At 44.7% G+C, this 26,499-nt stretch overlaps 1 protein-coding gene and 1 long non-coding RNA gene across 3 annotated transcripts in view; both read left to right on the top strand.

Annotated features, from left to right (window-relative positions):
• The first annotated feature begins 703 nt into the window (after positions 1–703).
• The window catches only part of CRIM1 (cysteine rich transmembrane BMP regulator 1), a 205,106-nt gene continuing 179,310 nt past the window's right edge, over positions 704–26,499 (top strand). The window contains exon 1 of one of the 2 annotated variants that reach the window (XM_082356695.1): positions 704–1,589. In XM_082356695.1, the coding sequence (XP_082212821.1) occupies positions 1,259–1,589 (331 nt within the window). In that variant the 5' untranslated portion in view covers positions 704–1,258. The remainder of the gene's footprint in view (positions 1,590–26,499) is intronic. The other variant, XM_082356694.1, reaches the window with a different exon arrangement.
• LOC309611874 overlaps positions 1,598–26,499 on the top strand; it is a 39,242-nt gene continuing 14,340 nt past the window's right edge. Inside the window, exon 1 of the long non-coding RNA XR_014234800.1 lies at positions 1,598–26,107. This is a non-coding gene — a long non-coding RNA (uncharacterized lncRNA). The remainder of the gene's footprint in view (positions 26,108–26,499) is intronic.

Below are 26,499 nucleotides of genomic sequence, written 5' to 3'. Positions count from 1 at the left end.
TCCTCCCCGCCCCCCCGGAATATTTACCTAGACCATTTAAAGCACTTAATTAATTCACCAGCAGCTTCGCTGAAGGCGTCTCGAGCTTCGCGAGACTCCATTACATAATATATCTTTTACAAAGTCTATTCCCAGCTCGAGTGGAAGATGGATTCTCATCCAGTTTTGCGGAGGTTCCATGCATTTGCTTCCCTTTCCCGGGGTTCGATCCGGCGGGTGCCCCAGCCAAGGGCTGCAGCAATCCCGTCGTCCCCGAGCTCCGGGTTCCCCGCCACTCTCCGAACTCAAAGCCGGCCCCAGAGGTGCAGCCGTCTCGCCCTCGGGGCTCCCAGGCCAGCCACGGTGGCCCCGGGGCTGGCGGGCGCTCGGGACGCCGCGACTCTTCGCAGCTTGCCGGGTGCGCCCGGAGCCGCAGCACGCCGGCGATGCCCGAGCCGCAGAGGCGCGCGAAGACTCGGCCGCAGGGCCGGCTCTGTGCGCCGGGCTCCGGCAGGCGCAAAAGGAGGAGGGGGAGGCCTGGAGGAGGAGGCGTGCGAGGGAGGAAGGGCCCGGCCGCCGGGGAGGGAGGGCGGAGGAGGGGGGAGGGGGCCGGCCGGACCGGGCGGGGTGGGGGGGGCAGCCAATGAGCGGCGCGCGGCGCGGTGTGGGGGGGGGGCGCGGGTTGGGGGATGAGGTAGGATGGGGGAGGGCGCAGCCGGAGCGGCCGAGGCTCGAGCCATAAACAAGCGCCCGGAGGAGCGGCGCAGGACTGAGGCGAGCCGGGCGCGCGGAGCGGACGCCGCGGACCTTCTGCTGCGCCACCGCGCCCACTCGGCGGCTCGGGAGGCGGGGACCGGCCCGGAGGCTGCGCCGCCGCCGCCACCGCCGCGGGGCCGACCGACGCGGAGGAGGACAGGGAGGAGGCGCCGCCAGCCGGGGCTGGAGCCGAGCGCAGCCGCCGCCGCCGCCGCCAGAAGTTTGGGTTGAACCGGAGCTGCCGGGAGGAAACTTTTTTTCTATTTTCCCCCTCCCTCCCGGGAGGAGGAGGAGGAGGGGAAGCCACCGCTGGCGCCAACGCTAGTGGGCTCGGGGTCGGCGCGGCCCGCAAGGGGGGCGGGGGCCTCGCCCCGCGAGGGGAGGCGCGCCCCGGGGGCCCCGAGAGGGGCGGCGAGGACCGCGGGCTGCGGGTGCGGCGGCGGCGCGTGTGCCCCGCGCAGGGGAGGGCGCCCGCCCCGCTCCCGGCCCGGCTGCGAGGAGGAGGCGGCGGCGGCGCAGGAGGATGTACTTGGTGGCGGGGGGCAGGGGGCTGGCCGGCTGCGGGCACCTCCTGGTCTCGCTGCTGGGGCTGTTGCTGCTGCTGGCGCGCTCCGGCACCCGGGCGCTGGTCTGCCTGCCCTGCGACGAGTCCAAGTGCGAAGAGCCCAGGAGCTGCCCCGGGAGCATCGTGCAGGGCGTCTGCGGCTGCTGCTACATGTGCGCCCGCCAGAGGAACGAGAGCTGCGGCGGCGCCTACGGGCTCCACGGAGCCTGCGACCGGGGGCTGCGCTGTGTCATCCGCCCCCCGCTCAATGGCGACTCCATCACCGAGTATGAAGTGGGCGTCTGCGAAGGTACGGCCGCCAGCCGCTGGCCCCCTCCCACCTGGCCCGCGCCGCCCCCTCGGCGCTGGTTGCGCCGAACAAAGTTTGGCCGAGACTTTCCCGAGGAGAGAGGGCTCCTCGGGAGGAGGGGCGCCCGCCACCCCCGGGAGAGAGCCCGGCGTCCCTTGGTTCCCGCTCGCTGCTCCCCCTGACGCCTGGCCAGCCGCGGGCGAGGTTGGATTTCGTGGGTGGGGGCCGGCAAGTGGGGGATCGCCCCTGGCCGCGCACAGACGCGCACATGTGTGGCCCATCCGGCTGGGGCTGGGTGGGGTGGCCCGGCCGTGCGCCCGGAGGTGAGGGTGCCGCGGGCAGGGGGCACTGCGGAGGCTGTGGCGAGCCCCTCGGGGAGTCGGGCCCCTGCCGCCCTCCCCGCACTAGCGCAGTGTGGAACCGAGTGCTGCACCGCGTCCGTGAAAGTCCATTTTCTGCTGGCGGAGGAGACGTGTCTCTAGCTCACACTCCCTGTGTGACTCTTTTATTATTTTTTCCTTGCGCTTTTCCTTCACCCCCTTCCTCCTCCTGCGCATATAAATCAATTTCAGCTCCGGAATATGTCAGCCCAGGGGAAGTTACATACGGTGGTTACTCGTTTGTTTGCCTATTGAAAACGGTCAAAGGCTTTCTCTCATGAATGAAGGGGCGGGGGCGGGGGGCTGGCACCTAGGAGTGAAAAGTTGTTTCTATTAGTTGCTGCTTTTTAAGATCAGATATCCGCGTGTTTCCAATCGTGTTGCCGGTTCCTTCTTTTTGTGTGTTTAATAACGAGGATTGTTCTGCTGGTTGGTGCACTTAAGTATTGTGCACCATGGTGTCTGACGGAGGGAGAAAGATTAGATTAGTGGAGCCTCCCTCCTTGAGAGAACCACTGTTGATGGGTGTCGGCCTTAAGCCCTGACCGCCGGCCTCGGCCTCGGGGTGCCTGGTGAGGTTTGGGGTCTAGAGAGACGCAGTGAGTTCTTTTTATTTGGCTTATACCAAATTAAAAGGGCTCAGCACCAGTTAAAAGTGGGATCCCTGCTTGGGCTGACGTTGGGGCGAGATGCTGTTCTGGGGCATCCTGGTGTATGAGCAGAGCGCAGCAGCCTTACTTCTGGAGGAACGGAGAGGAGGAGGGACAGGCGCCCTCTGCCCCGTCCCTTCCTTAGTACTCACAGCCTGCACGCAGGAGACCAGGGAGGGGTTTATTCTGAAGCATCCTTATGTGTGTATGTGTGTTTATTGTGCTGGGATACTGAGAAAGGAGGTAGCAGCCTTAAGGATAAAATGGGTCTGTTAAAAGGCTTCCATTCTGTGGTTTTCTTTACACACACGCATATTCATTGATAACTGCAGTTTTTAAAGTTTGGACAGTTCTGGAAAGTCAGGAAGGCCTTTCTGGTTTGGAGGCTAGTGGGAGGCTAGTGGGCAGTAATGAGTGAAGGGAACTCTTGGAGGGAAGTGCACCACTGCACCCTTGGGTTAGAAGAGTTTGTTTGCCTCAAGTACAAAAGCCTCTCACCTGGTGTTAAGTCCCATAACGTTTTTATTTCTCACAAGAAGAAAAACGGCCAGGAGATTAACTTCTGATACTATTTTATGTGTTTGACTTTGGGAATTCTGAATGAGTTGGACGAAAAGATGCATCTTTGAACCCTGCCACTTGGAGTGTATTGTTTACTTAAGCCAGCCTCCTATAAATCTAAAAAGAACAAGCAACCTGAAACAAGGTTAAATGTGGTAGAAACTGGTCTGAGAAGGACTTGGGAAGGTTCTAAAGACTCTAACCCTTGTTTTGTTTCTTCATGATAGATTTCTGGTGAAGGAAGTGTGGAGCTCAGGGAACATTCACGGTAATCAAGTGTTTTGGCACCAACATTCTGGTATCATAGTATAGAGTTATTTTGGCAGTTTGTTGGTGAGCGTTTCATTCCTCTGAAATGATGCGATCCCTCATAGCTTTGTTTCTTCTGGTAACACCCCACGCACTTGGTATTAGCCTTGAAAATGCTTGGAAGTATTTATTACCGTGATGATATCTCATTTAGTGTTCTCTAGCAACACTTTCCATCTAGCCAGTCTGTTTTCAGCTACCAAAACTGTGTGCTGAGGGCTTCTTATTTTATTTTGTTTTTTAGAACTCTAAAAGCAGCAGTCAAGTTGCACTCTAAATCCATGAACCCAAAGAAGGGCAGTGTTACCTAGCATGATATAATGGTTGGATTTAGACAGCTATTTCAATAGGGTGTCTAAAATTCCAAGAATTTTCACTTTACTACAAGATTTATGGAAAACAGGATAAGTCAGTGGCCTTTTTTCTTCCTTCTTTTTAAGAATTAGAGGAGTCATTCCATGGCAGTAATAATCTAGAAGGTGCTTTCTCTTTTGTTTTTCTGTTAATTGGCAAGAAATTTCTCAGTGGCCAGTGTTTCCCTCAGTTTCCATTTTTATTCAGAAATTCACACATAACTAACAGAAATAGGAATTGATACATTTTATTCATGTTGAAGTCTCTTTTGCTGCAATTTTTGCACTAAAATGACCCCTACTGGTTGTATCTGTTAATGAAAACTCTTTTGGAAACTTCTTATTTAACAGACTACACTGAGAAAACGTATTGCATGGTATAGAAGTGTTATCGTGACTAATCTACCTGCTTTTGATGATGTAATTTAAATACAAATTACATTGCTCTATTTACCAACTTGCAGTAATTTTTATTTGTAGCATTCCCCATACTGGCTTTGTGAGGGGAAAAAAACCACAACAAACACATGGTTTTAACTGCAGTTCACAAAGTGAGTTAGGTAAATTGGGGCAGAAATGAACCCCTTCCAAATTGTGGTTCCCTGCCTTAGGTTTTTAAGGCACACTGGCCCATAGTAGGCTCCCGGTGAATGTGCATTGAATACATGGATGAACAGTCTTCTCCACAGAAAGAACACTGAAGAAAAAATATTTTCTGAAAGTTAAATGACGTGAAGGGTGGATCATGTGACACATACACTTGGACTTCTTTTCAGCATCATTTAGATCATTACTAAGTAAATCCTGACTTACTTATTCCTTAAAAAAATTACTTTTGGCTACATGCATTTTTAAAGTTGAGCAGGGAGCCAGATACCTACGTTCTTCTCTGCTCTGTCTATAAAGTGCTTTCTGGCCCCTGGGAAGGTACAGATCCCTTTCCCATTTCCACTGATTTGGTGAGTCTTCCTGTTGCCCTTTGCAGCTTCCTAAGTGGCCTGCTCCTTGGTTAGGCTGCCTGCCTCTAGGTAAATCGCCTAGAAGCCAGACAAATAAGTTTGGATTCTGAACTCCTGAGGGAGAAGACTGGGTGGGAGACCTCTTTGGGAGATCAAAGACAGAGTTTTGAAAAACTACTGAAGTGGGATTTTTCTAGGAAGAATGTTTTTTAAAATTATTTATTTATTTATTTATTTATGGCTGTGTTGGGTCTTTGTTTCTGTGCGAGGGCTTTCTCCAGTTGCGGCAAGCGGGGGCCACTCCTCATCGCGGTGCGCGGGCCTCTCACTATCGCGGCCTCTCTTGTAGCGGAGCACAGGCTCCAGACGCGCAGGCTCAGTAATTGTGGCTCACGGGCCCAGTAGCTCCGCAGCATGTGGGATCTTCCCAGACCAGGGCTCGAACCCGTGTCCCCTGCATTGGCAGGTGGATTCTCAACCACTGCGCTACCAGGGAAGCCCCTCTAGGAAGAATGTTTGATTGGCCAATGAGGATTATATTTGGAGATGAGGGGTGAGGACCATTTTTCTTCCTCTGTGGAATAGTTCAGTATGCTTCTGTAAAGGGTGGGGTGGGGCTGGGGGAGCATGACCAGCCTTCTCTAAGTAATGAAAAGGCAGCAGTGGCTTGAGTTTGACAGTTTGTGAGAACAGAGTGATTTGGAACCTGGTGGACACTATGGAGCGGCTCTGCTCTGAGAACTTTGTATTAGAGCCAGGTGATCGCTATCACAGATAAGCACCAATTTTTTTTTTTCTCCCAGTGATTATTTACTCAGTGGCTTCATGTTTATGGAACTGAACTTTCCGTGTTTTCAGTACTGCCATCTAAGAACTGTCTCTTTCAAAACACAGCCCTCCTTTGATTTCCCCCAGGTATTTTAACTTTTCTTACCACCCACTTCTCATGGGGCAGTGAGTAGAACCGAGGATGTGGGCTGGGTACTTAGAGCAAAGAATGGAATGTTGTTTTCTGAAACTGTTGGCGTTGAAGGTTATGGTTTCTTTTCAGTCACTGGAGTTGGTGGCTCCTTGGAAGAAGGTTTGTGGAGGACCTGAGGTGAGCAAGGCCCAGAGAGCAGGCTCTAGGAGGCCAGGGAATGCACCAAACCATTTGGTTGTGCACTGGCCACAGATCTCCTCTCATCCCTCTGTAACATAGGACTTAGAGTTAAGAGTCCATGGATTTTAATTTTTACTAATTAAATAGAAGAGGGGACAGGAAAAGTTTAATACTCCTGTACTGGCGTTAGAAAAATTTAAAAAACCAGGGCTCCTTGTTTTTGAGGAAGGTGTTCCAGTTTCCATCTCAAAAGTCTTTAGGTAGAGTGAGCTCTTAGATGCCAGGGACAGAAGCAAGCAGAGGGCCTATAAAATCACGTTAATACGGTATGGGAAGAGGAACCAGTGTAAGTAAACAAGGAAATAATTAGTTCTTCCCCAAAGTAAATATTGACAAAACATGGAGAGACTATTCACCGCACTTATACAAATGACAGGACTTCGTGACCTTCACTTTGACTGTCGAGCTTACAGAGCCCTCACTGTCGTTGAGGAGTCCAGTCACATAAAACACTTGGCAAAGGACAGATGAATCGCATAGCACCAGAAGGGCAAAAATAGCAAGTCTGGAGATTTTGCTGCCATTAACACGTATTTAACAGTGACAGGGAAAAATCTATAAGCAGTATGTTGGCAGTGCAGTGGTGAACATACAGGTTGATTTATTGTAATAAATAATATTATTTATTATTAATAATTTATGAAGAAAACTGTCTGAATAATCCTTAGACTTTACATTACAACTGGCATCACAACCAGTTGTAGGAGGTATTAGTGATATGGTGCAGGTTTCTGTGTTTGGTGTGGCTTGCTTAAAATGCAATGATCTGGATGAACAAGGGAACATTTTGGGGAGGCAAGGGACAGGAATTTTGAAGTTGGGGGGAAATAGATAAAACAGATGACCCTAAAAAGATAATGGAGTGGGAGGACTAAAGAATGACAAATGGGAGAAGGGAAAAATATTGAATTCATCTTAGGGCAACTATGTCATCCTTTGAAGAATAATCCAAAACACATTCCAGACATTAATTGTGAAATTCCTGAAAAATGTGGGTGTGTTTAACGTCTTTCAGGCTATGGCACTAACATGAGAGATGGCAGTGCCGCTTTAGTGTGTAAATACCACTGGGTAGGAGATGGTAGATGACTGGAAGGTAAATATATTTGGTGAAGCAGGGTTCCTGTAACACCGTGTTCCGCAAGGCACAGGCAGTGTGAGGGCTTTGGAGACACCCCCCAGTAAAGCTCAATTAATTATTTGAGGAAGAAACAGTGGACTGGCCAAGCGTGCATGAATAACAAACTGAAAGCCTTCCTTCTCAGAGGTCGAATTCTCCAGAGCTGAATTTTTAAAGCTCTCACTTCTCTGTGCATAGAAATCACTCACTCATTCATTGATCTACTCTGTGCAAGGCCTTCTGTTGGGGTGGGGGTGGGGGGCTGGGAAGCCTGGGGACCTCTCAGACCTGTGCCCTACTCCAGATACTCTTTTTTTTTTTTAACAAACTTATTTATTTTATGTATTTATTTTTGGCTGCGTTGGGTCTTCGTTGCTGCGCGTGGGCTCTCTCTAGTTGCGGCGAGCGGGGGCTATTCTTCATTGCGGTGCGCAGGCTTCTCATTGCGGTGGCTTCTCTCGTTGCAGAGCACGGACTCTAGGTGTGCAGGCGTTGGTAGTTGCAGCACGCGGGCTCAGTAGTTGTGGCGCACGGGCTTAGTTGCTCTACGGCATGTGGGATCTTCCCGGACCAGGGCTCGAACCCGGGTCCCCTGCATTGGCAGGTGGATTCTTAACCATTGCACCACCAGGGAAGCCTTCCAGATACTCTTTTAATCAAGATAAAGAATGAGGCAAGACCTTCAAAAGGCTACATAAGTTCAAGCCAAGTAGAACTGATTTCTCAGGTCTGTATATGATTAGTTGGTGAGGTATGTGGGTAAAATTTGTTCTAGGAATCACAGGATCTGAGATGATCTTTTCAGGCTCTGGTGGCAAAGCTGAAAAGGAGAATTCAAATTCCAACTATCAAAATTCGGAGTCAGAGCTCCCTTTTGGTGGGGGAAGGGATCCTACCCGTTCTCAGAGCTTTTGCGATACATATCAGGTGTTTCCCAACATCTAAGAATGAGGCTGCATTCTTAACGCTCTACCAGCTGTGGTTCAAAATGGCAGGTTTCCTTTTGGGAGTGATTTTCTCTTTGTTCTAGTTTGTTCCACTAGGCAGATGAGCGTGGGCAGTGAACTGAGAGGTGTCAGTTTATCAGCATCTCCTGATTTCACCCACTCTCTGCTACTTGTCCTGGCCAGTTAGCCTAATCAAATCATGGAAAACCTCTGTGTTTGGACAAGACCTCATCGGTCTTGCCGACAGGACAGAGGGGTGGTTGAATATACTTAAAGTTAAGAATGCCCTTGAGGTAAATGCTGGTAAGTGTTCATTTTGGGCCCACATGAAAAAAAATCAAAAGAGATTCCTTTTTCTTCTGCAGTTACTAAGTGATCAGGGTTCAATTCCTTATCTCCCTCTCCCAACCCCAATTAATTCTCTGTGAGAAATACTTATACCTTGATCCAAGAATGTAATGGTTAGAAACTTAGCTTCTGGGGTCAAATCTGCACTCTGCTTCCATGCATCTTAAGTTTTCTCATCTGTTTAGTGGGGTTAATAATAGGGTTGCTATAAGGACTCAGTGAAGGAATCCCTATGAAGCACTTAGAAGAATGACTAGCACGTGGTAAACAGCAAAGCTACTAACCAGAATAAGTAAAATAACCTGATATGGGCTCATTGTCTTGTTCGGTTTAATCCTCATCTACCTCAGTAACTGATCTCAAGGAGTTTGGGCTCTTAGAAAGAAAGCGAATTATTACTGAGTTCAGGTCCCCTCCTACCCCAACACCGTAAATGCATTGAGTTAAAAAACTTATTTAAAGGCCTCTGAAGCTATTTGCTACCTTTCCTCCTGATGCCCATTTGTTACACTTGGTCTAAATAATTTCTACAAAATTTGTGTATTTGGGGTAAAAATAAAGAGGGAGGAATCTGAAATTTTTTGCATTAAGTTGTAAGAATTGTAAATTTAACCATTTATCTGTGGACTAATATTTCATTTGGGGAAGGAGGAGCACCTAAACTCACACTTATCAGCAATGTGCATTTTCCTTCACATTTTATTCTGGAAGAGGATTTTGTTCCTAGCTCCTGAAGTGTCCATACTGCTGGTCAGCACAGGATTTGGCCTGGCTGGAGCTAAGGAAACAGCCTGTATTGCTGCAGCTCACCTGTCCTGGCAGTAGGTACAAACTAGGCAAAACCAGAGGTCAGGTGTTTAATTAACCAGGCCATTCCTCCGTTCTCTTTCTAGCCCTACCTGTTTCCCTGCCATCCTCCTTCCATGAATATTTACTGAGCAGCTGCCGTTTGTCTGGTCTTTGTGCTGAACTCTAGTGATAGCACGGAACTTCTCTAAGCCTGAGTTTCCCAGCTGTGAATAGTAATAGGTACCACCTATGTTTTCTCTGAGGATTAAATGAGATAAAACTGTGCTTTTGAAATGTTAATGTGCACACAAATCACCTGGGGGATCTCATTAAACATACAGGTTCTGATGCAGTAGGTCCAGATGGGGCCTGAGATTCTGCATTTCTAATAAACTCCCACGTGATGCCAATGCTGCTGATCGCAGGACCACACTTGAAGTAGCAAACAGCTAGTGCCTGTAAAGCACTGTAGCGTGAGTAGGGCGTATAATAAGAACTGATAATGTTACCTGCTAGTCTAATAATTCGTTTTCAACCAAAATAAATAGGATAGGGGCCCTGCTTTCACAGAGGCTGTGGTCTGAAGGTAGATAGTGACAACTGGGACAGTCCATTGTAGCCCAAGACAGTTCCTTACAGCTGGTAAGCCCTGAGATAGGAAGTGCTGAGCATCTTGGGGGCAACGAAGAGGGGCCCTGACTCCAGCAGTGACTACCAGGAAGGATTTAGGGGGGAGCAGCAGCAAGCCAGGCCTGGAGGTCTCTTCCCTCCTCCTTCTCACTCATCTGTGCAGGATGTTGTAGGAAAAAGAAAATAGGCCTTGGAACTGGACAAACCTGTGTTTTTTTAAAAAAAAATATTTATTTATTTATTTGGCTGCATTGTGTCTTAGTTGTGGCACGTGGGCTCTTTGTTGCAGCACGCAGGATCTTTCGTTGCAGCCGTGGGCTCTTCCTTGCAGCTCATTGACTTTTCTCTAGCTGTGGCGCGTGGGCTCCAGAGTGCGTGAGCTCAGTGGTTATGGCACGCAGGCTTAGTTACCCCGTGACATGTGGGATCTTAGTCCCCCGACCAGGGATCGAACCGCATCCCTTGCGTTGGAAGACGGATTCTTAACCACTGGACCACCAGGGAAGTCCTCACACAAACCTATGTTTAAATCAACTGTGTTCAACTATGAACAACCAGCTTGCTTGTTTTGGGCTTCAGTTTCCTCATCTGTGAAAATGGAATATTAATAGCTTTTATCAAGTAATTACAGTTAGGGTTGGAGAGAATTATGACCTATATTAAATATATATATGATTACATGTATGTGTGTTGTGTATATGTGTATATACATGTATATACACACAAAAATATATGTAATGGCCAGTATAGTACCTGGTACCAAATAGATTTTTTAAAAGGTAGTTAATATTCTAATTTTTCTAATTTCCGTTCTATTTTTTGTCCATTCTCATTTTTTTCTTTGTTAGCTTTCTCTCTCTATAAGTTTAAAAAAAAAATCTTCTTTGTGCATTGACCACACTTAACTAAATCTCTTCGACAGGGGACTCCAAGAACTATGGTCTCCGGTGTTTGTCAGAGAGAAAGGGACTGTGAAGCATTAAGAATGAGGGCCGTGAGTCCAGGGTCTCTGGGCCAAAAAAACTGTCATTGGTTTGATCCAGTATGACTGTAATTCTCAGTCCCTTTAGTCCTTCAGGAGAAGGTGGACATCTGCTCTATTTTGCAGTTTGAATCCTTACTTCCAGAGAGCTATTTCAAATAAATATTTTTTTAAAAGGTGACCTATCTTAATACGGATGGCATATGGTTTCATGAAAGTGCGTTAAATTTCATTTTATTGTTAGAAGTTTTGTGTGGGTTTCCAGACATGGCTGGAGACATCAGAGACCCCACGGAGCATCGCCAAGGCAAGGCACGTTGGGATCCTGAGGTTCCAGAAGGAAGCAGCAGCAGGCCCGCCAGCTCAGAGACCAGGGCAGGCATGGGAATGAGCAGGAGATGGTGCGCAGCCCAGAGTGCATCTGCGTTGCTTTTCTTGATCCATTGTGTCCCATCCATCTTTCATGTGGACTAATACTGCAGCTTTACTGTGGATTTGCATTGTGGTTTCTCTGGAGAGTCTGTGTGTGCTGCAGTGGAAGGCTAGAAAAGAGCGCCTAGAATGAAAACACCTGACGTTCTTGCCTCTCTGGTTCCTAGTACAGGTGTGGTCCCACTTCAGGAAGACAGAACTGTGACTTTTCCTTCATACCTGGTACTAAGTATCATGTTCATCCAGTAAATATGGGCTGAGAACTCATAAGGCAAATGCTTTATATTGGCTGTTATGGAATAAGGAGAAAGAAACATAATGATGATGTAGTCCTTGGAATCAGTAGTTTACAACTCTTTATTTTCTTCTTGACAACCAGACCTTATTATCACACAGTAGAAATTGAATTTTTTTTTAAACAGAAACTCTCTAGTACCTTTCATTGCAGTGCTTCATCAAGAGTGTTGATATTCAAACATGTAACCTACAAGATGAGATAAACTTCCAAATTTCAGAGTTTTGTTTAAGTATGTTTGTCACATCCAAAAAGAACACCTTCATTTTGAAATATCCTGGGAACACTGGTTTTATGAACATTTAAGAAAGAAAATTAAGTGTTCATTGTATTTTAAGGTGTTGCCGTTTTACATTTCAGGTTCCTCAGAAGAGAATCTGAAGAGTCTGCTCTTTGGAAATTTTAGCTAAGTCCTTAGCAACCAGCCACTCTGGCTATGGCAAGGTTTTAAAAAAAAAAAAGGTATAGGCTGTAACTAGAAACTGTGCCTATCTTATTTAGCATTTCAAAACAAAAACCATAAACAAACATCTCAGATTCAAAACAGAAAGGAATTTCTGGCAGGGCACAATGAAACCTGAGCCTGCAAAGTCCTGGTCTACAAGAGGTAACTTATTTAGCATCTTATCCAAAGGCCGCAAGCAAAACAGTTCACAACTGTGATAAAACAAAAGGCATCTCAACATTGGAGACTTGTGATACCTCTTTTTTTTAAGACTCCAAAAGACCTGCCAAAATAAGGTAAAACTGTCTTGAGAAAGTGTGGCCTGAACTGGACTTTCAGTATTAAGAATTAGTTGGACTACTTCAGACCCATAAGGTGTGAGGAATCGTGCATACAGGATGTGTGGGCTTGGTCCCCTCAGAGTGTGTGTTTATAATTGTGCAGAGGCAGGGCATTCCATCATCTTGTCAAATGCAGATCTTGAAAACCTTCCCTTACTTTCCAGAGTTGGGAGCTTTGCCTTTTTAAAGGCAAGGACATTTACATTCTCAGGGAGGAAAAGGGGATAGATTTTAGACAGTTTTATCTCTGAAAGCCAAAGTCTTTGAAAGATTTTTAAATGTTTGGAGAAAGATTGGGTATGCTGTGTGTTGTCCAGAAATACTGAGTTCTTAGGTTTCAGACAAGTTTTAGGAAAATTTATTACCATGTCTACGACATTAAAATGAAAGGCCAAATAAATTTCCATATTTTCATCAAAAGAATGAATGGATTTGTATAGATCCTCACTTGTTGCAGGAAGGATTTAGGGCTGCTCAGAAAAGTAAACTTTGCAAAATTCTTGTACATGAGAGTAGTATGATTAAGGAGAAAAAAATAGCCGTGGCTTCCGGATCTTCCTTCATCCCCTGATAGCCCGGTTACTGAAATAAAACCTCCTCAGCTTCCCTTGACTTGACTTTGCCTTAATTTGTCGAAAGAGAATTAAATAGTTACCTACCTAAAGGCAGGGGAACTGAACCAGATGATATCGTAAGGCCCTTCTAGTCATAAGATCAATGTTTTTATGACCTAGAAGTGCTGGGCAAGAGTCAAATATTACCTTGTGTTTGCAAAGCCAGAGAAGAAAAAAGTGGTAGTGTCTACATGACTCTTTGCCAAGTGCCCTAGACGGAAGGGCTTGGAAGAAAAGATCAAGAGTTCTCCCGCAGTTATGTTTATTGTGAGGCAATGGGGACAGCAAAACATAGATATCGGGAAGTTAGTAACATCTTTTGAATGCCAGCGATCTTTAAGCCTTATTAACTGTGGCCTAGTCTGGATTCAAGGTAGAGTTTATGCCTCTCTTCCATGTCTGTGCTGACCTGCTGCCTTCACTCTTTCTCCATTTTCTCATTTACTTCATTAGTTATTATGACTGAGGGAGGTGACAGATACTACAAAGGGAGAAGCTTGAGCAAAGACAGGCCAAAACTTGCCCAAATTCACATGCTTATTTCTGCCTCTGACACTAAGAGAGAGTTGAGTAATTGCTGTTCTTCCTAATACTGCAGGCAGCAGCCAAATTCTCAGCATTCTTTTACCTTTGCTGCTGTTTTCACTTGCCAGGGAGTTTCCTTAAGGAGCAGCTGAATTTAAAGAAACATAACAGTGATCATGCATGAAAGGAGGGGCCCTGGCCACATGGGCACTTGGGCGCCGTATATTGGGAGGATGAAACAAATGAGGCTCTGCAGAGGGACCTGCTGCTACCACAGCTCCCTTCCCTCTGTGTCCCTGAGCCACAGGACCAGAAAGCTCTCTGCGTGTGTGCAAGATGGCAGATCTTCAATAAAGATGTTTCAGGTTCAGGCCAACCATGAAGCTTGGAAAGTTGTCTCTTGGGGTCTAGAAACTTCACCCTTCCTATGCATGTTGTCCAGTGGCAGGGTGTTGTGCTGTTAGGTGGTGTGGACCTGTGGTTCTGAAACTTGATGTAATACGTATGATTCTAAAGAATGCGATGCTCACAGCCCAGCCCGCGGTGTGCACTAGCAATCAACTTGCTGTGCCTTGTGGATATTACATTTTTGCCAAGAGCAGCCTTCCAGAATGAGGTGCTAGTTAATTCCAGTCGGGCATTTATTCGTTAATAAGTCTGCTGAACACTAAATACTCCATTTGGGAGTATGTGACAGGAGAAAACTCAGCAGCTAATTATTATGTAGATCTCTTCCATGATTCTCAATTTCAGTTACCTAAGCCACCAATCCCTAGCAATGTGAACTTATTTAATTTTTAGTTTTCTATGACATTTTGCTTTTTGCTCCCAAAGATTTCTTTTTGCTCTAATCTGTAGAACTTCTATAAGTTTATTAATAACTGGGTAGACATTTTATATTGTTAAATGGAAAACACTTCTAGTGGAGTACTATAGCTTGCTCTGTCTTTCCTTCTTCTTTTTTCTTTTTTAAAGATAATATTAAAAGTTAAATCCTGTTCCAGGTCGTCTCCTCTCCCAGGGTAGATTTCTGGATAGCTAGTGGTGGTGGCCTCTGAAATAGCCATTGAGGGGTGTGGGGTATTCATTTACTAATGGGAGCTTTTGACTAAAGAGCTTCTGCTTTACTCTTCTTTGCTGTAACAACAGGTCTTTACTTGGTTTTCTTCCTGCTTGGTTGGTGCATATTAGCTTAAAAACTTTTAAATTGTGGGGACAGGAAGAAAACTCTGAATGCCTGGGGCCCATCACTTCTCTCTGGGAAGCAGCCGGAGGGTTCAGTGTGCATCTGCTGCCGTGAGAGTGTTCTAGAAGGTCCATTTGGTATCTCCCATGCCCAGGTCTTTGTGCCGTGGTTTGGCCCTCCTCCTTTCCTGGTGAATTCCTGCCACGACCCAGTGCGGCTGGGTCTCACGTGCCCTGAAAGCCATTGGAAAGGCATGCGTTCCAGCATCTTCCCATTTGCCTTCACACCCTCCCCAGCATGGCTGCATGCAGCTCTCTGTACATAATCCAGCTATTAAGAGAAGTTGGTGCCAAGTGTCAGTTCCTCGGTGAGGACCCTTCCAGTAATGGTGTCTGTGCTAACAGACTGGCAGAGGCGTCTGTAGCAGTGTTTGGAGGGGGAGCAATGTTTGCCAGTACATAAAACTCATTTGACACTGTGGAATATGGTGCTGTGGGTCAGAAAGTGATAAAACTTCATAAAACAAGGCTCTTTACAAAGTTGTGGTAGACCTGCTGGCTTAAAAAGCTGTGCCCAGGATGGTAAAATATATCCGTAGCATCAGCAACTGGCCCCTGGTCCAGTTACAGATGTGACTTTGAGAGACAGGAAGTTGTGATAACTCCTGTATGCCTTTGGATGTAGTATGTGTGCGCGCGCGTGTGTGTTCAGTTGCTGAGGGCACAACACAAAGAATACTTTGCACTGTATTACGGATATGCTGAGAAGAGCTTCCATGCTTCAAGCAAATTAAGTGTATTATCTACCCTGTAGATCAGCAAACTGAAAACGACTTCTTAATAAATAAAGACGGTGCATTGTTTTATGACATTAAAAAAAAACAATTTTAATTAAAATGCTTTGGCTTTTAAACTGCCTGGTTAATTGGGATAGCTATCTGTGGACAAGTGGAGCTCAGGAAAATGACTGACTTCATTTCTCAGTGATTGGGACAAAAGTTTTATTATCCTTAAGGCAATGTGGGGTGATTTATAGTAGATTATCACTAAACATAGTTTCTGGCCTTACACAGCAAGTTTAGATGCAGGAAGGAAAAGCAGAAATTTAGGGTAAGAAATGGAACACCTCTGTAGGGGAAAAAAAAGGGAGATAAAAGAAGCCAGAGGTGTGTTTTGTTGGAAGGAGATGAAATTATATTTCCAAAGGCTATGCTGGGAAAAGGTGAGCCCTCAGAAACCAAGTTTGACTATCTCTTCAGGAAATTGTATTCGATGCTTTGGAAAGAGAAAGGAAAAAGACTCTCTGCCAATAGAGTTCTGGAAAACTTGAGGGAGATAAAGTATTTACATGCTTTAATAACATAAAACACGTCCAAAAGAAATATATAATTACAGCTACATTTGGCACTGAAAATAGTCCATGTATTATATTTTTTAAACTGTGTGTGACTGTGTGAGCGTGTACCTTTGCGTCAGAAATGCCTGGGTGATACTATTTCTTGAGAGAATGGAAAAGTAGAAGGTATCAAGAGCTACCAAGAGAGAAACCATGAAGGATGACTACCAGGAAAGAAGGAACAGTGAGCTTTTTTTCTTGTCATATGCATAATGATGCCAACTTTACGTTTTTTTTTTTAAAATAATCTTAGTATAATAAGCATTTAACTTCCCGTAGAGCCTTAGTAATTTGCATGTTATTACTAAAAGCCCACAGGTAAAGGAAAATTAGACTCCTAAATTCAGTACCTGACTATAGTTTATTTCAAGTTTATCTTGGACAGAGACCCTTTGAGAACTCAGGAAATTAGGAGGTATGTTTGACATGTACTTCCTAATATATATTGCCACCAAAGGTGTGGAGGCAAAGCAGCCACTGGAAAATTGATGTGGTGTCGGCTTTCAGATTCCCCAGAGTTATCTTAACATCCTTCAAAATGTGTTCTCATCCTCAGCCTCTACCATTTTATGCTGCTTCTTTTGTGAAGCCTTCCTGCCCTGCCCAGGAAAAAATAATGCCATCCTCCCAGCCCTCCCCCCCTGCCCAGGGCCTGTAAATAGCACTTTCTCCTTCCCTTGTTATAGCACTTTTCACACTGTTAGAGTTCAATTTCTGTCTCCCGGCCTCGTTTTGATACCCTTGAGTGCCAGGATTGTGTGTTATTCTAGCGCTTGGCACACAGGAAGAACTCAATGAGCATTTGTTGACTAAATCTAGACTCAAGGTCATCCAAGATATTCTGTAGAACTTTTCTATCTGAACTATTTGGTCTGTATTGTGGAAACTGAAATAGATAACACCTGTAAAGAGACTCCCAGGGGGAAGTCATATTATTGGCAGAAGGCAGCTGGAAACTGTCCCATGTCCTCTCCTTCCCCTTTTCCCCCAAATCATTCTTAGAATTTATTTTTTTAAAGTTTGCTACGAGGGGTTAGTTTCAGCTGTATTTATTTTGGCAAATACTTAAAAGTAATTTTTATTTGTGGGGACTTTTCTTCTTGCCAGTTTGTCATAAAGGTGTCATCTTTCATTCACCAAACCTTCATCTGCTTGTAAGAATTTTCCTCATGGGTGGCTGCTTATAACCTTCTTACCGCCAGGGATCTTGTGCGTGGAGCAGTTGAGATGTTATGGTGATCAGCTGCTTGTAAACAACTGATAAACAATTATGAATTACTTTATAGACACAGTTCAAGTGACCATATGAATAATTGATGATGATAAAACAGACTTCCGATTTCTCAGCGAATCCAGGATTGCGTCTAAGACGTGAATGTTGACGAATGAGGAGGGAGTTTAATTTAACAAACATGTATTGAACACTTAGTCTGTGAGCTGTGCCAGTGCATGACACAGCCTGTTTACTGCCCCAGGTGATCTGCACATGTCCTCAGGAATTTAACTGTACAGCTTCTTTGAGGAAGGAACTCCTAAGCCAACAACATGAGGGTGGAAGTGTGTGACTGTGAATAATAAAAATGCCTCACAGTGGTTTTGCACAGGAAGTCCGTAGGAATGCAATATAAGGAATTTAAAAAAACAGAATCCCATTTGGATTTACTCCAAACCCTATGACTTCAGGGACTGAGGAATTCTTGATGACTAATGGCTGGAGTCCCAACTTGTTATTGAGCAGAGTGGAGTTGTTTTTTCCTTCAGCGCTAGCCATGAACTCATTGTTTGTTTGTTTACTTTTCTAAAGGTCTGAAAGTGGTTTGTAAATTCAGACAGTGCAACAGGAGACACTTAAGGATACAACAGCAAATTACAACCTTTGGGTGTTACATTTGGCACTAAGCTTTTCAACTGGGAGAGAAGAGAGGTTTGGCCGAGATGAAGTATACAGGGTCCTAGACAACATATATACAGAATTATCTTGGGTATAAGCTCGGGCCCCCAAACCCTTTTATCACTTTAGTGAATGTGCACAGAGAGCTCCATTCTCTGAGGGCAGGTTTAATTTTGATGTCTCTGCTGTGGCGTGTCCCTTCAACTTTCCCGCCTTTAAGATTCTCATCTCACAGCCTGATGGTAATTGTTTATAATGCGGGTGTCATGAATTGGTGGCTTTCCAGTAACTCACTTTAGAGCCTTTTGTTCTTCACCATTGGTTGTTATACATTGGTGGAACGGGGAGGAGGGCAAGCTGGAACTGATTGCTAGGTGAAGTTATAATGCTTAGCTGGCAAGGAAAAGCGAAGATTCGAAGCAAGGTAGTTTTTTGAGGGTCCACTTGATTTTCCTCTAACTCTTTAAAAATATTCTTTTTAACTTTCATATGGCTTCATTACAGTTGAAAGTTTAGAAGTCAGCTCCCAGACCCTGGGGGCAAGTATGTTCTCCTTGAGTGTTGTCTTCTCTTCCACATTATCAGCAGGGGGAGTATTTGACCTAATGGTGGATGCTGCTCAAATCAGAGATGTGTGCCTCTCAAAACCTGTGGTTCCTCGGTTAATGTGAGGTGGTGGGTGAAGGACGCAGAGCTGTTCTTGATGCTAGAATGACACATTTACCCTCAGTCTTTATCAAAATAAATGAATGGAGGCCAGAGGACTAGGAAACACACTTGAAGGAGGGGAGTGCCCCTCTGGTCATAAGCCAAGGTAAACAGTCCTTGTAACTGAAAAGTAGACTTCCTGGAAGGCAAGAACCAGAGAAGAGGGTGTGAAGTGCAACCAGCAAGTACCATTTTCAGCCATATAGATAGCTGTGTTGCTCCGAGTCCTGAAAAGAACCTTGCAGAGCTATTGGAGAGAAATCAGTTTCTTGAACCAGACTCTCACCGGCTGTCATGCCTATAGCTGGACCCAGAGACAGCACGTGGGGAGAAAAGGTCACATTTGTGCTAGAGAAAGCAAGCAGATGGGGCTCTTTGAGGGGTAGAGACTAAGTCATCCGTGACCTAGGGGAGCCTTGCAGGGGAGCCCGTGGACTGACGGTGTTCAGTGGGCAGGCTGCTAGTGTGAGTGTAATTTAGTGTTAATAGAAACAGAGTCTTCCTGTCTCTTGTTACAGTAGAAAACTGTCATTGCAGTGGACAGCTGTGCAGACATTGCAAATTATATGTGCACATACATCCATACATGCAATGTGCAAACATGTAAAAAAAAAATCCTCATGGGGTCAGTGTTCATGTTCTGATAGTCTCTATGTCCATTCTTCTGTGATGATAGCATTTTCTTCTAATTGGAGCTGTTAGGTTCTGTTAATTCCAACAGAAAAAAAAAATTCTGTGTGTGGCCATTATTAGTTATTTTATATAAATAAATATTTGTAGATTGACTCCTTAGCAACTTACATAAAGCTGTGGGCATCTCGCCCCTGTGTCTTCTCTTCTGCAGTTAATAAGGTCCTCGTCAGGTTTATGGTAGCTGATGTCCTGCCCTTGCCATGTGTCAAGAAAGGTTAGACCATCAAAAGGGCTGATGCAGAAATTCCCTAGAACTTTTCATACTCAGAGATTCTTGGAGCTTAGTTACATGGGGGAAAAGGTCTTGTCTTGTAAAAAGAGACCCAGATCCCTTTAATGATCACTCAGAGGTGTTACCTAAATTTCCTCTCTGTAGTTTTATTTCTTGAACATCTTATTTCCCGTAACTAAGCTACGTGTGTTGGGACCAAATATTAGGTCCTTTGCTTTCTTTTTAAGAAAAGTATTATAAAGGCAACATAACTTTACTAGACAGTTGGGAAACAGAGAAGAGAAACAGTGACCCAAAATGCTCTTATTACAAATAGAAGAACTAGTTGTGTGTTTTTATATGTATACCCTGTCTAGTCTTCCTCTCTCTATATATATATATTTTATCATACATCTTATATCTTGCTTCTTTCCACTTAAAACCCAGTCTGGTATTCTTCTATATACATAATGTTTTAATCACACATCTTTTTTAAAATTTTTATTGGAGTATGGTTGCTTTACAATGTTGTTTTAGTTTCCATTGCACAACAAAGTGAATCAGCCATACACATACAGATATCCCCTCCCATACAGACTTCCTTCCCATTTAGGACACCACAGTGCGTTAGGTGGAGTTCCCTGTGCTATACAGCATGTTCCCATCAGTGGTCTATTTTATATATCGTATCAATAATGTATATGTGTCAATCCCAGTCTCCCAGTTCCTCCACCCTGCCCCTTTCTCCCTTGGTATCCATACATTTGTTCTCTGTGTCTGTTATCACACATCTTATGTTTTGCTTGTTTCCACTTAAAATTATACCAAGTATATCTTCCTATGTTGCTGTATAGACCCTATTATTACAGTGTCAGCAGATTAATCAGATATACTGACTACAGTTTTCTACTTCACTTCCTTTTCCCCCTTTTTTTCAGGACTATATAAAAGGCAAGAAGGGAAAAAAAAATAGTCATTCAAGGTGAATTTAACGGAAAATTCTCTGTAATCTTAATTTGTTTTCATGAGTGCCTAGGTTCTCCAAGCAGATGACCACGATTGCCTCTTGTCCCCTTCCTAAGGGTCTGACCACTTGCTCCCTGTGCGTCCCGTCCTTTGTTGTCTCAGGCTTGTGGCATGAGGACCGTGGCCCTTCATTGTTCTGTCTTAGATCCTTGCTGCCACCAGGACTGTGCTGACTCTGAGGACACTGAAGCTCTGTAACATTTAGTAATGACTTGGTTTTGTGCAAATAACCAGCCCACTGGGTAGAGACATTTTAATTCCGTTGCTTTTTTGGTAGTGCATTATTGGATTACAACTTTATTTAGTGTGAAAAATGGATATAATTAACTATGCCCTAAGTAGGGACTAGATACTTACTCCAAGATGAATTTGCAGCCTTTGTGCTTTGCATGCCTGTGACATAGGCTCTTGTTACTGATGATTTTATCTGAGGATTTGAAATAGTTGCCCACTTCTACCAGAGGTACTAGAAGTTATCCAGCAAGGCACACATATAACACTTCAAAAAACTTGGATCATTTTCTCAATTAAGTTTGTTGAAATTCTATCAGGGAAACAGAATTTTTTTCCCTTCTATTATTATTATTTTTTTTCCCTTGTATTATTACTGATGATATAATATTAACAAATAGTTTTTGCAACTCAGATACTGGTTTCACATTCGAAAGGTACAGATAACATCTGTCATCATATTTCAGATTCATTTCTGTAATTTTTTAAATTTAAAACTCAAAATTTTCAGTTGTGCAAGCAGTATGCAGAATCAAATCACCAGTCTTCAGATATATTTTACATAAATTTTAAGTGCTTCTTAGATCATCAAAAGGAAGACAAAAATTGGATTACTTCTTTAATATTAAATTACAGTTTCTGAATTACGAATTTTTGAAAATTTGTGAATCATGCATGGTATATACCAGTCAACATATTTCAATCTAGAAAGCACTGGTCATTTACCTGACTGCTTGTTAGTTGGAGAGAGTACCTGTTCAGTCTTCTTTAAGCCACAACATATAGCAAAGCAATGCATGTGCACAACTAGAATTTAACAAATACTTTTTGTATGGTCATATTGATTTAAAATAAAAGAGTACACTTTGTATTGAAAAAGTAATTTGAAGGTGAAATCACATCGAATTTAATAGTTTAACCTTGGATATTTGTGGAATTTTAGTTATATCATGGGACAATAACAACTAAAGTCAACAAGTGTGTAAAATTTTTTAAACAATTAGAGCACAAAGTTTAATAGATATTTACATTCAACAATAATAAGCAATTACTTGAGATCTGCTACCACCACCAGAATATGTGTGCTGAAATCGTGTCTCCAGGATGAATATAAAGAGGTGTGGGAAGGCTGACGACTCTTGGGGAAAAGGTTTGGGACAGGGGAGGGGGACAGGTAGCTCCTGTTGTAACCAATTTATAGAACTTTATTTGAAGGTGGGAATCAATAGATTGCCTCCAGGGCTAAACAGTTAATTATTAATCAGTTGGTCTTTATTATCAGCCAAAACTGCTTGTGTTTTCTTTTCAGAAGCTTCCTAACAGTATGATTAGAAATGTTTAAATCAGTGGATAATGAAATTGACCTGTGTGCTCCTTGTCGTCACATGGTAGAGAGTAAGCCTCTGTGTTCAGAGGAATGTTCCAGCAATGCGTGAGTGCTAGCACAGTGTCGCTCGGCTGCGTTTCTTTGCTCACAGAGCCCTGGAGCTTGGCCAGCTTGGATGAGTGGGAGGAGGACAGGTTTGGGTTTGAGAGCCCTGGGTTTATTTCTGGCTATTGCGATGTGAGACTGTGGGAGAAGTCATAAATAGACCTTGAGGGAGGTTGTAGACTCAGGTGTTCTCGCCAGGGGTAAACGCTGGATATATTTGTTTATGGATAGATCTGTTTATAGCTGCTTCACGCTTTTACCTCTCAGAGTTGGTGCTTCCAAGGGGCGAAGCTCAGTGTCTGGATCTCATTGGGTGGGTGTCTCGAAAGTCTCCCCCAATGCACCAGTCATGGCCACTCTGTTCCCTTTCTTTCTGTACTTATAGTGAAATAACTAACTTCCCGACCTGCCATGCGACTTGATTTTTTTTTTTTTTAAGTAAGAACACTAAGCATCTTGGGAAAAGACGGTTGTGTAAATACTAGACACATATAGCATTTGGGGCAGGAGTGGTGGGATGTGGGGCTTTATGGCTCTGTGTGTATGTCTCTGTGTATATATCACCATCTCCAGTGCACCCAGAGAGAGCAAGGGCGGCAGCTCCGGAGCCCCTGAGCTCCTCCTGAGTCTTTTGTCTCTTTGTGGATTGGTCACTGATTCCCTCTGTGCAGGTTCTGAATCCTTTTCCCTTGCATCCAGCCATGTGGGTTCAGGAAGGCTCACATCCAGCTGCTGCCCTGGGTCCACCCCCCACCTTGCACACAGGTGCTCTCTGCTGTCAGGAACTTGGGGACACTGCCCAGCCAGCCCGGCCACAGCCCTCCTCATCCTGGGGCAACTTGCCTGCCTTCTCTGGTGGCACTGGCCTCGCTCCCTGTTCTGGCCCTGCCTCCTCAGCCCTGTTGCTTACTCGCCAGACTGTGAATCACCCTAGACTTGGGGCATTTTACCCGCCTGAAGGGCTAGCATGCATTGCTTCCATTTGTCAGGGAGCTTTAGGGATGCAGTCTTAAACACTGCCCGGAGGAAATGACTTCCTCAGGAGAAATTTAGATAATAAGTTCCTTAAGGAGAAACCATGTTTTATTAATGGGAGGCAGTATGGTATACTAGAGGGAGTTCTGGCTCTGAAGTCAGTTCATAGTCCCGCCTAGGGAATTGCCTGATGCGTTACCCTGGCCAAGCTACTTGACCTCTGTGCACAGTTTCCATCTGTAAAATAGGATTGTTACGAGGAATCTATAGGGTTGTTATGAGGAACAACTAAGTAGACTCATTTGTGTAAAGCACTTGAAGAGTGGCTTATACATAGTAAGCACATACTGAATGTTAGTTGTCATTGTATCATCGGCATTGAACGCGGTGGTTTATACATAATAGGTACTCATTAAATATTTTATTGAATAGTTGTAGCATTCAGAAAGAGGAAGAATGATTTCCTCATCTCTTACCATAAAATAAAAGTAGTAATGTTTGGTTGCAATAAAGCATTGTAGGCATGGAGACATTTATCCTCTGGTTGGGGATAGAGTAGCAGAATGTTCCAAATTCATTTTCAGTAACCATGTACCTATGATATGTTCATCAGACCTAACACACTCGGTACGTCGAAGTTTGATTCATGTTTACTGACTCCCAAGGTAATTTTGAAAGGGTAAAATAGCTTAATCAGGTGATTTATTTCCAGAAAGCATTGTTATTGGAAGATTTCAAACTCCAGCATATTTGATGGCTGTATTAAAACAAGGCTCTGCTCTTGCTTTGTGGGTTCACTCTACGTTCTAACTTACGTTTGCTTTTACGGCGGAGATGGGTAGCAAGGTGCTCTTTAATCGAATAGGTTCTTACCTCTCTGCAGCCCACTCAGCACCTAGCATGGGGCCATGCAAGTGGCCGTTGTTCCGTAAATAATGTTTTCAGTTAATAAGTAAATCATGGGACATTTTTCTGTACCTTACATCACACCGATGCCTGGAAGGTGCTTTTAAGGAGATTTTGTTTATGATTTTTCCCCCTAGGCTGTTGCCACCTAATATGAGTGTTTCTGTCTTATTGTTGGGGTATTGAATTGAGGGCTGCTCTCAGAGTTCCTGCTCATCTACTATGAGAGGAACAAATGGTTCCCAAATGGTCTCGATGAGATGGTGGGGGAAAGGTCACTACCACTCGTCTTTGATGAGGTGTCTGGGCCGTCCTCAGGGTGAAGATCGCAGCTCTGACAGAAGGAGGTGAGTCATTGTTTTTTTAAGTTAAAAAAGTTGGTTTTAAAAGTTTATGCTGATAGTATTTCCCGTGGCGGGGACTAAAGAACATACATCCTTGTGTTAGTAGGGACGGTGATCACAAGGACAGCAGTTTTTGACCCAGGACCTGGAGATTACAATTTGGAAAAGATGGTTTCAGAAAACCGGTTATATCCATAAAGGTGACAAGAACATGATCCTGAAGTTCTTTGTCAGTGGTTTGTAAGTGCATCTTTTCGTTCTAAAAATATTTATTGATTCAAAAAATGATTTATGCAAAAAGATTGCAACAGTCCTTTTTCCTTATGGAGAAGTCGGAAGAGCTTTAAACAGACTTTTTAAATGTCATTTCTGTTGTCTGTTGTCATTTTTAATAACGGTTCCCCCCCCCCCCCAGTTTTTTTAATGTCTCCGTGTATTCCAGACTTTTTTTTTTAAACTGTTAAATCCTCCCCGGTACTCAACTTAAAAGAAAAATAAATTTATTTCAGTGTAAATGCGTGCGGTATGTTTCTTGTGTGGCAAGATTATTTCACAGGTGGGTCATCAGGATTCATAGTTTTATAAAAAGAACAGGTGTGTATGATTGCCATCCGTCTGTCTCTGTCTGTCTCACCCACACTGAAGCCGCCATTCATAAAACCTGATCTTGGTGAAAGGACGCACTTTCTGACCGTCTGAGCACTGCTGGTGCAGCTCCACGCTGAGCTCGTGTGCGACCGTCAGCCCTGGCAGCGGAGCAGCCCCAACAGTACAGGGAGAGCAGCACGTGGTGGTGACGTACAGATTGTACTGAGCAGAACTCTGAACCATTTTCTTATGAACGGTAGTGTCTACGTGGGGGAGAAGAAGTCCAAATTCTAGTTAGTTCCAGATGATTCACCACACAGAATGCGTATTCTCTCACTAGTGTTTGGGTCTTAGTGAATAAAGGGAGTGTTCTGTGTTGAATCTTGGCTTGACCAGAAGGAAGTGATAATTGATCAGGGATTCTGGGGGAGGGGGGGGTTGTTATTTTCCCCGCAGTAAAAGCGATAGCTTAGAATGAGATGACTCTACATCAGGATACCTTTCGCAGGATTGTTTTTTATCATCTTGTCTGCAGACTTAGTCTTTGCCGTCAGACTTTACTCATAGGGATTTATTAAAAACGATGGTTGGTTTCAAAAAAGGGGAAAGATAGACATTTGGTTGAAGTACAGTTGGTGGATTTTGACCACGTGGGAGTGTTTTTGTCCACAGAGCATGTTATAGAGGCAGAACCTGGCTAACGAATGCTGTTTATGACTGTCTATCATATGAATGGCAGCCCTAAGTGGGTTCCTCTTTTGTTATTTCCCCTCCCCAGTCTCCTCAGCACCGTTTTTTTTTTTTAAATTAATTAATTATTTTATTTTTGGCTGTGTTGGGTCTTCGTTTCTGTGCGAGGGCTTTCTCTAGTTGTGGGGACCACTCTTCATCGCGGTGCGCGGGCCTCTCACCGTCGCGGCCTCTCTTGTTGCGGAACACAGGCTCCAGACGCGCAGGCTCAGTAGCTGTGGCTCATGCGTCTAGTTGCTCCGCGGCATGTGGGATCTTCCCAGACCAGGGCTCGAACCCGTGTCCCCTGCATTGGCAGGCAGATTCTCAACCACTGCACCACCAGGGAAGCCCCAGCACCGTATGTTTTTTTCCTTCCCTCCCAAATTCTGTTCCCATCAATCAGGTAGCTGATGAGCAGGCTGACTCCTGTCCCAAGTAGGTCAAACGCTAGGCTTGCTCCCCCATCCTCCAGGAGAGGAAGTCATCTTGACTGTCTTGGGAGGGAGTTAGGAGGTCCCAAGCCCAGACTGAAGTCTGCTTATTTCATCTGTTCACACAGTGTTGCTTTGGGCTTCCAGGTCTTCATTCCTGCACAGCTTCTGACAGCAGTGGAGTGGAACTTCTGTGTTTGAGGGACTCAGCACTGGGCACCATGCCTCCCAGTGCCACTCCCCACCCCCTTAGGTCCAGGTGGGGCCTGAGTTTTCAAGTCCCATGATGCTGTGGCCCTTAGATCTCTGTGATGGGATG

This window comes from Balaenoptera borealis (genome assembly GCF_965194805.1).
Source record: "Balaenoptera borealis genome assembly, chromosome: 15".
Lineage (NCBI taxonomy): Eukaryota > Metazoa > Chordata > Mammalia > Artiodactyla > Balaenopteridae > Balaenoptera > Balaenoptera borealis.
This window is presented reverse-complemented; position numbering and strand designations above follow the sequence as displayed.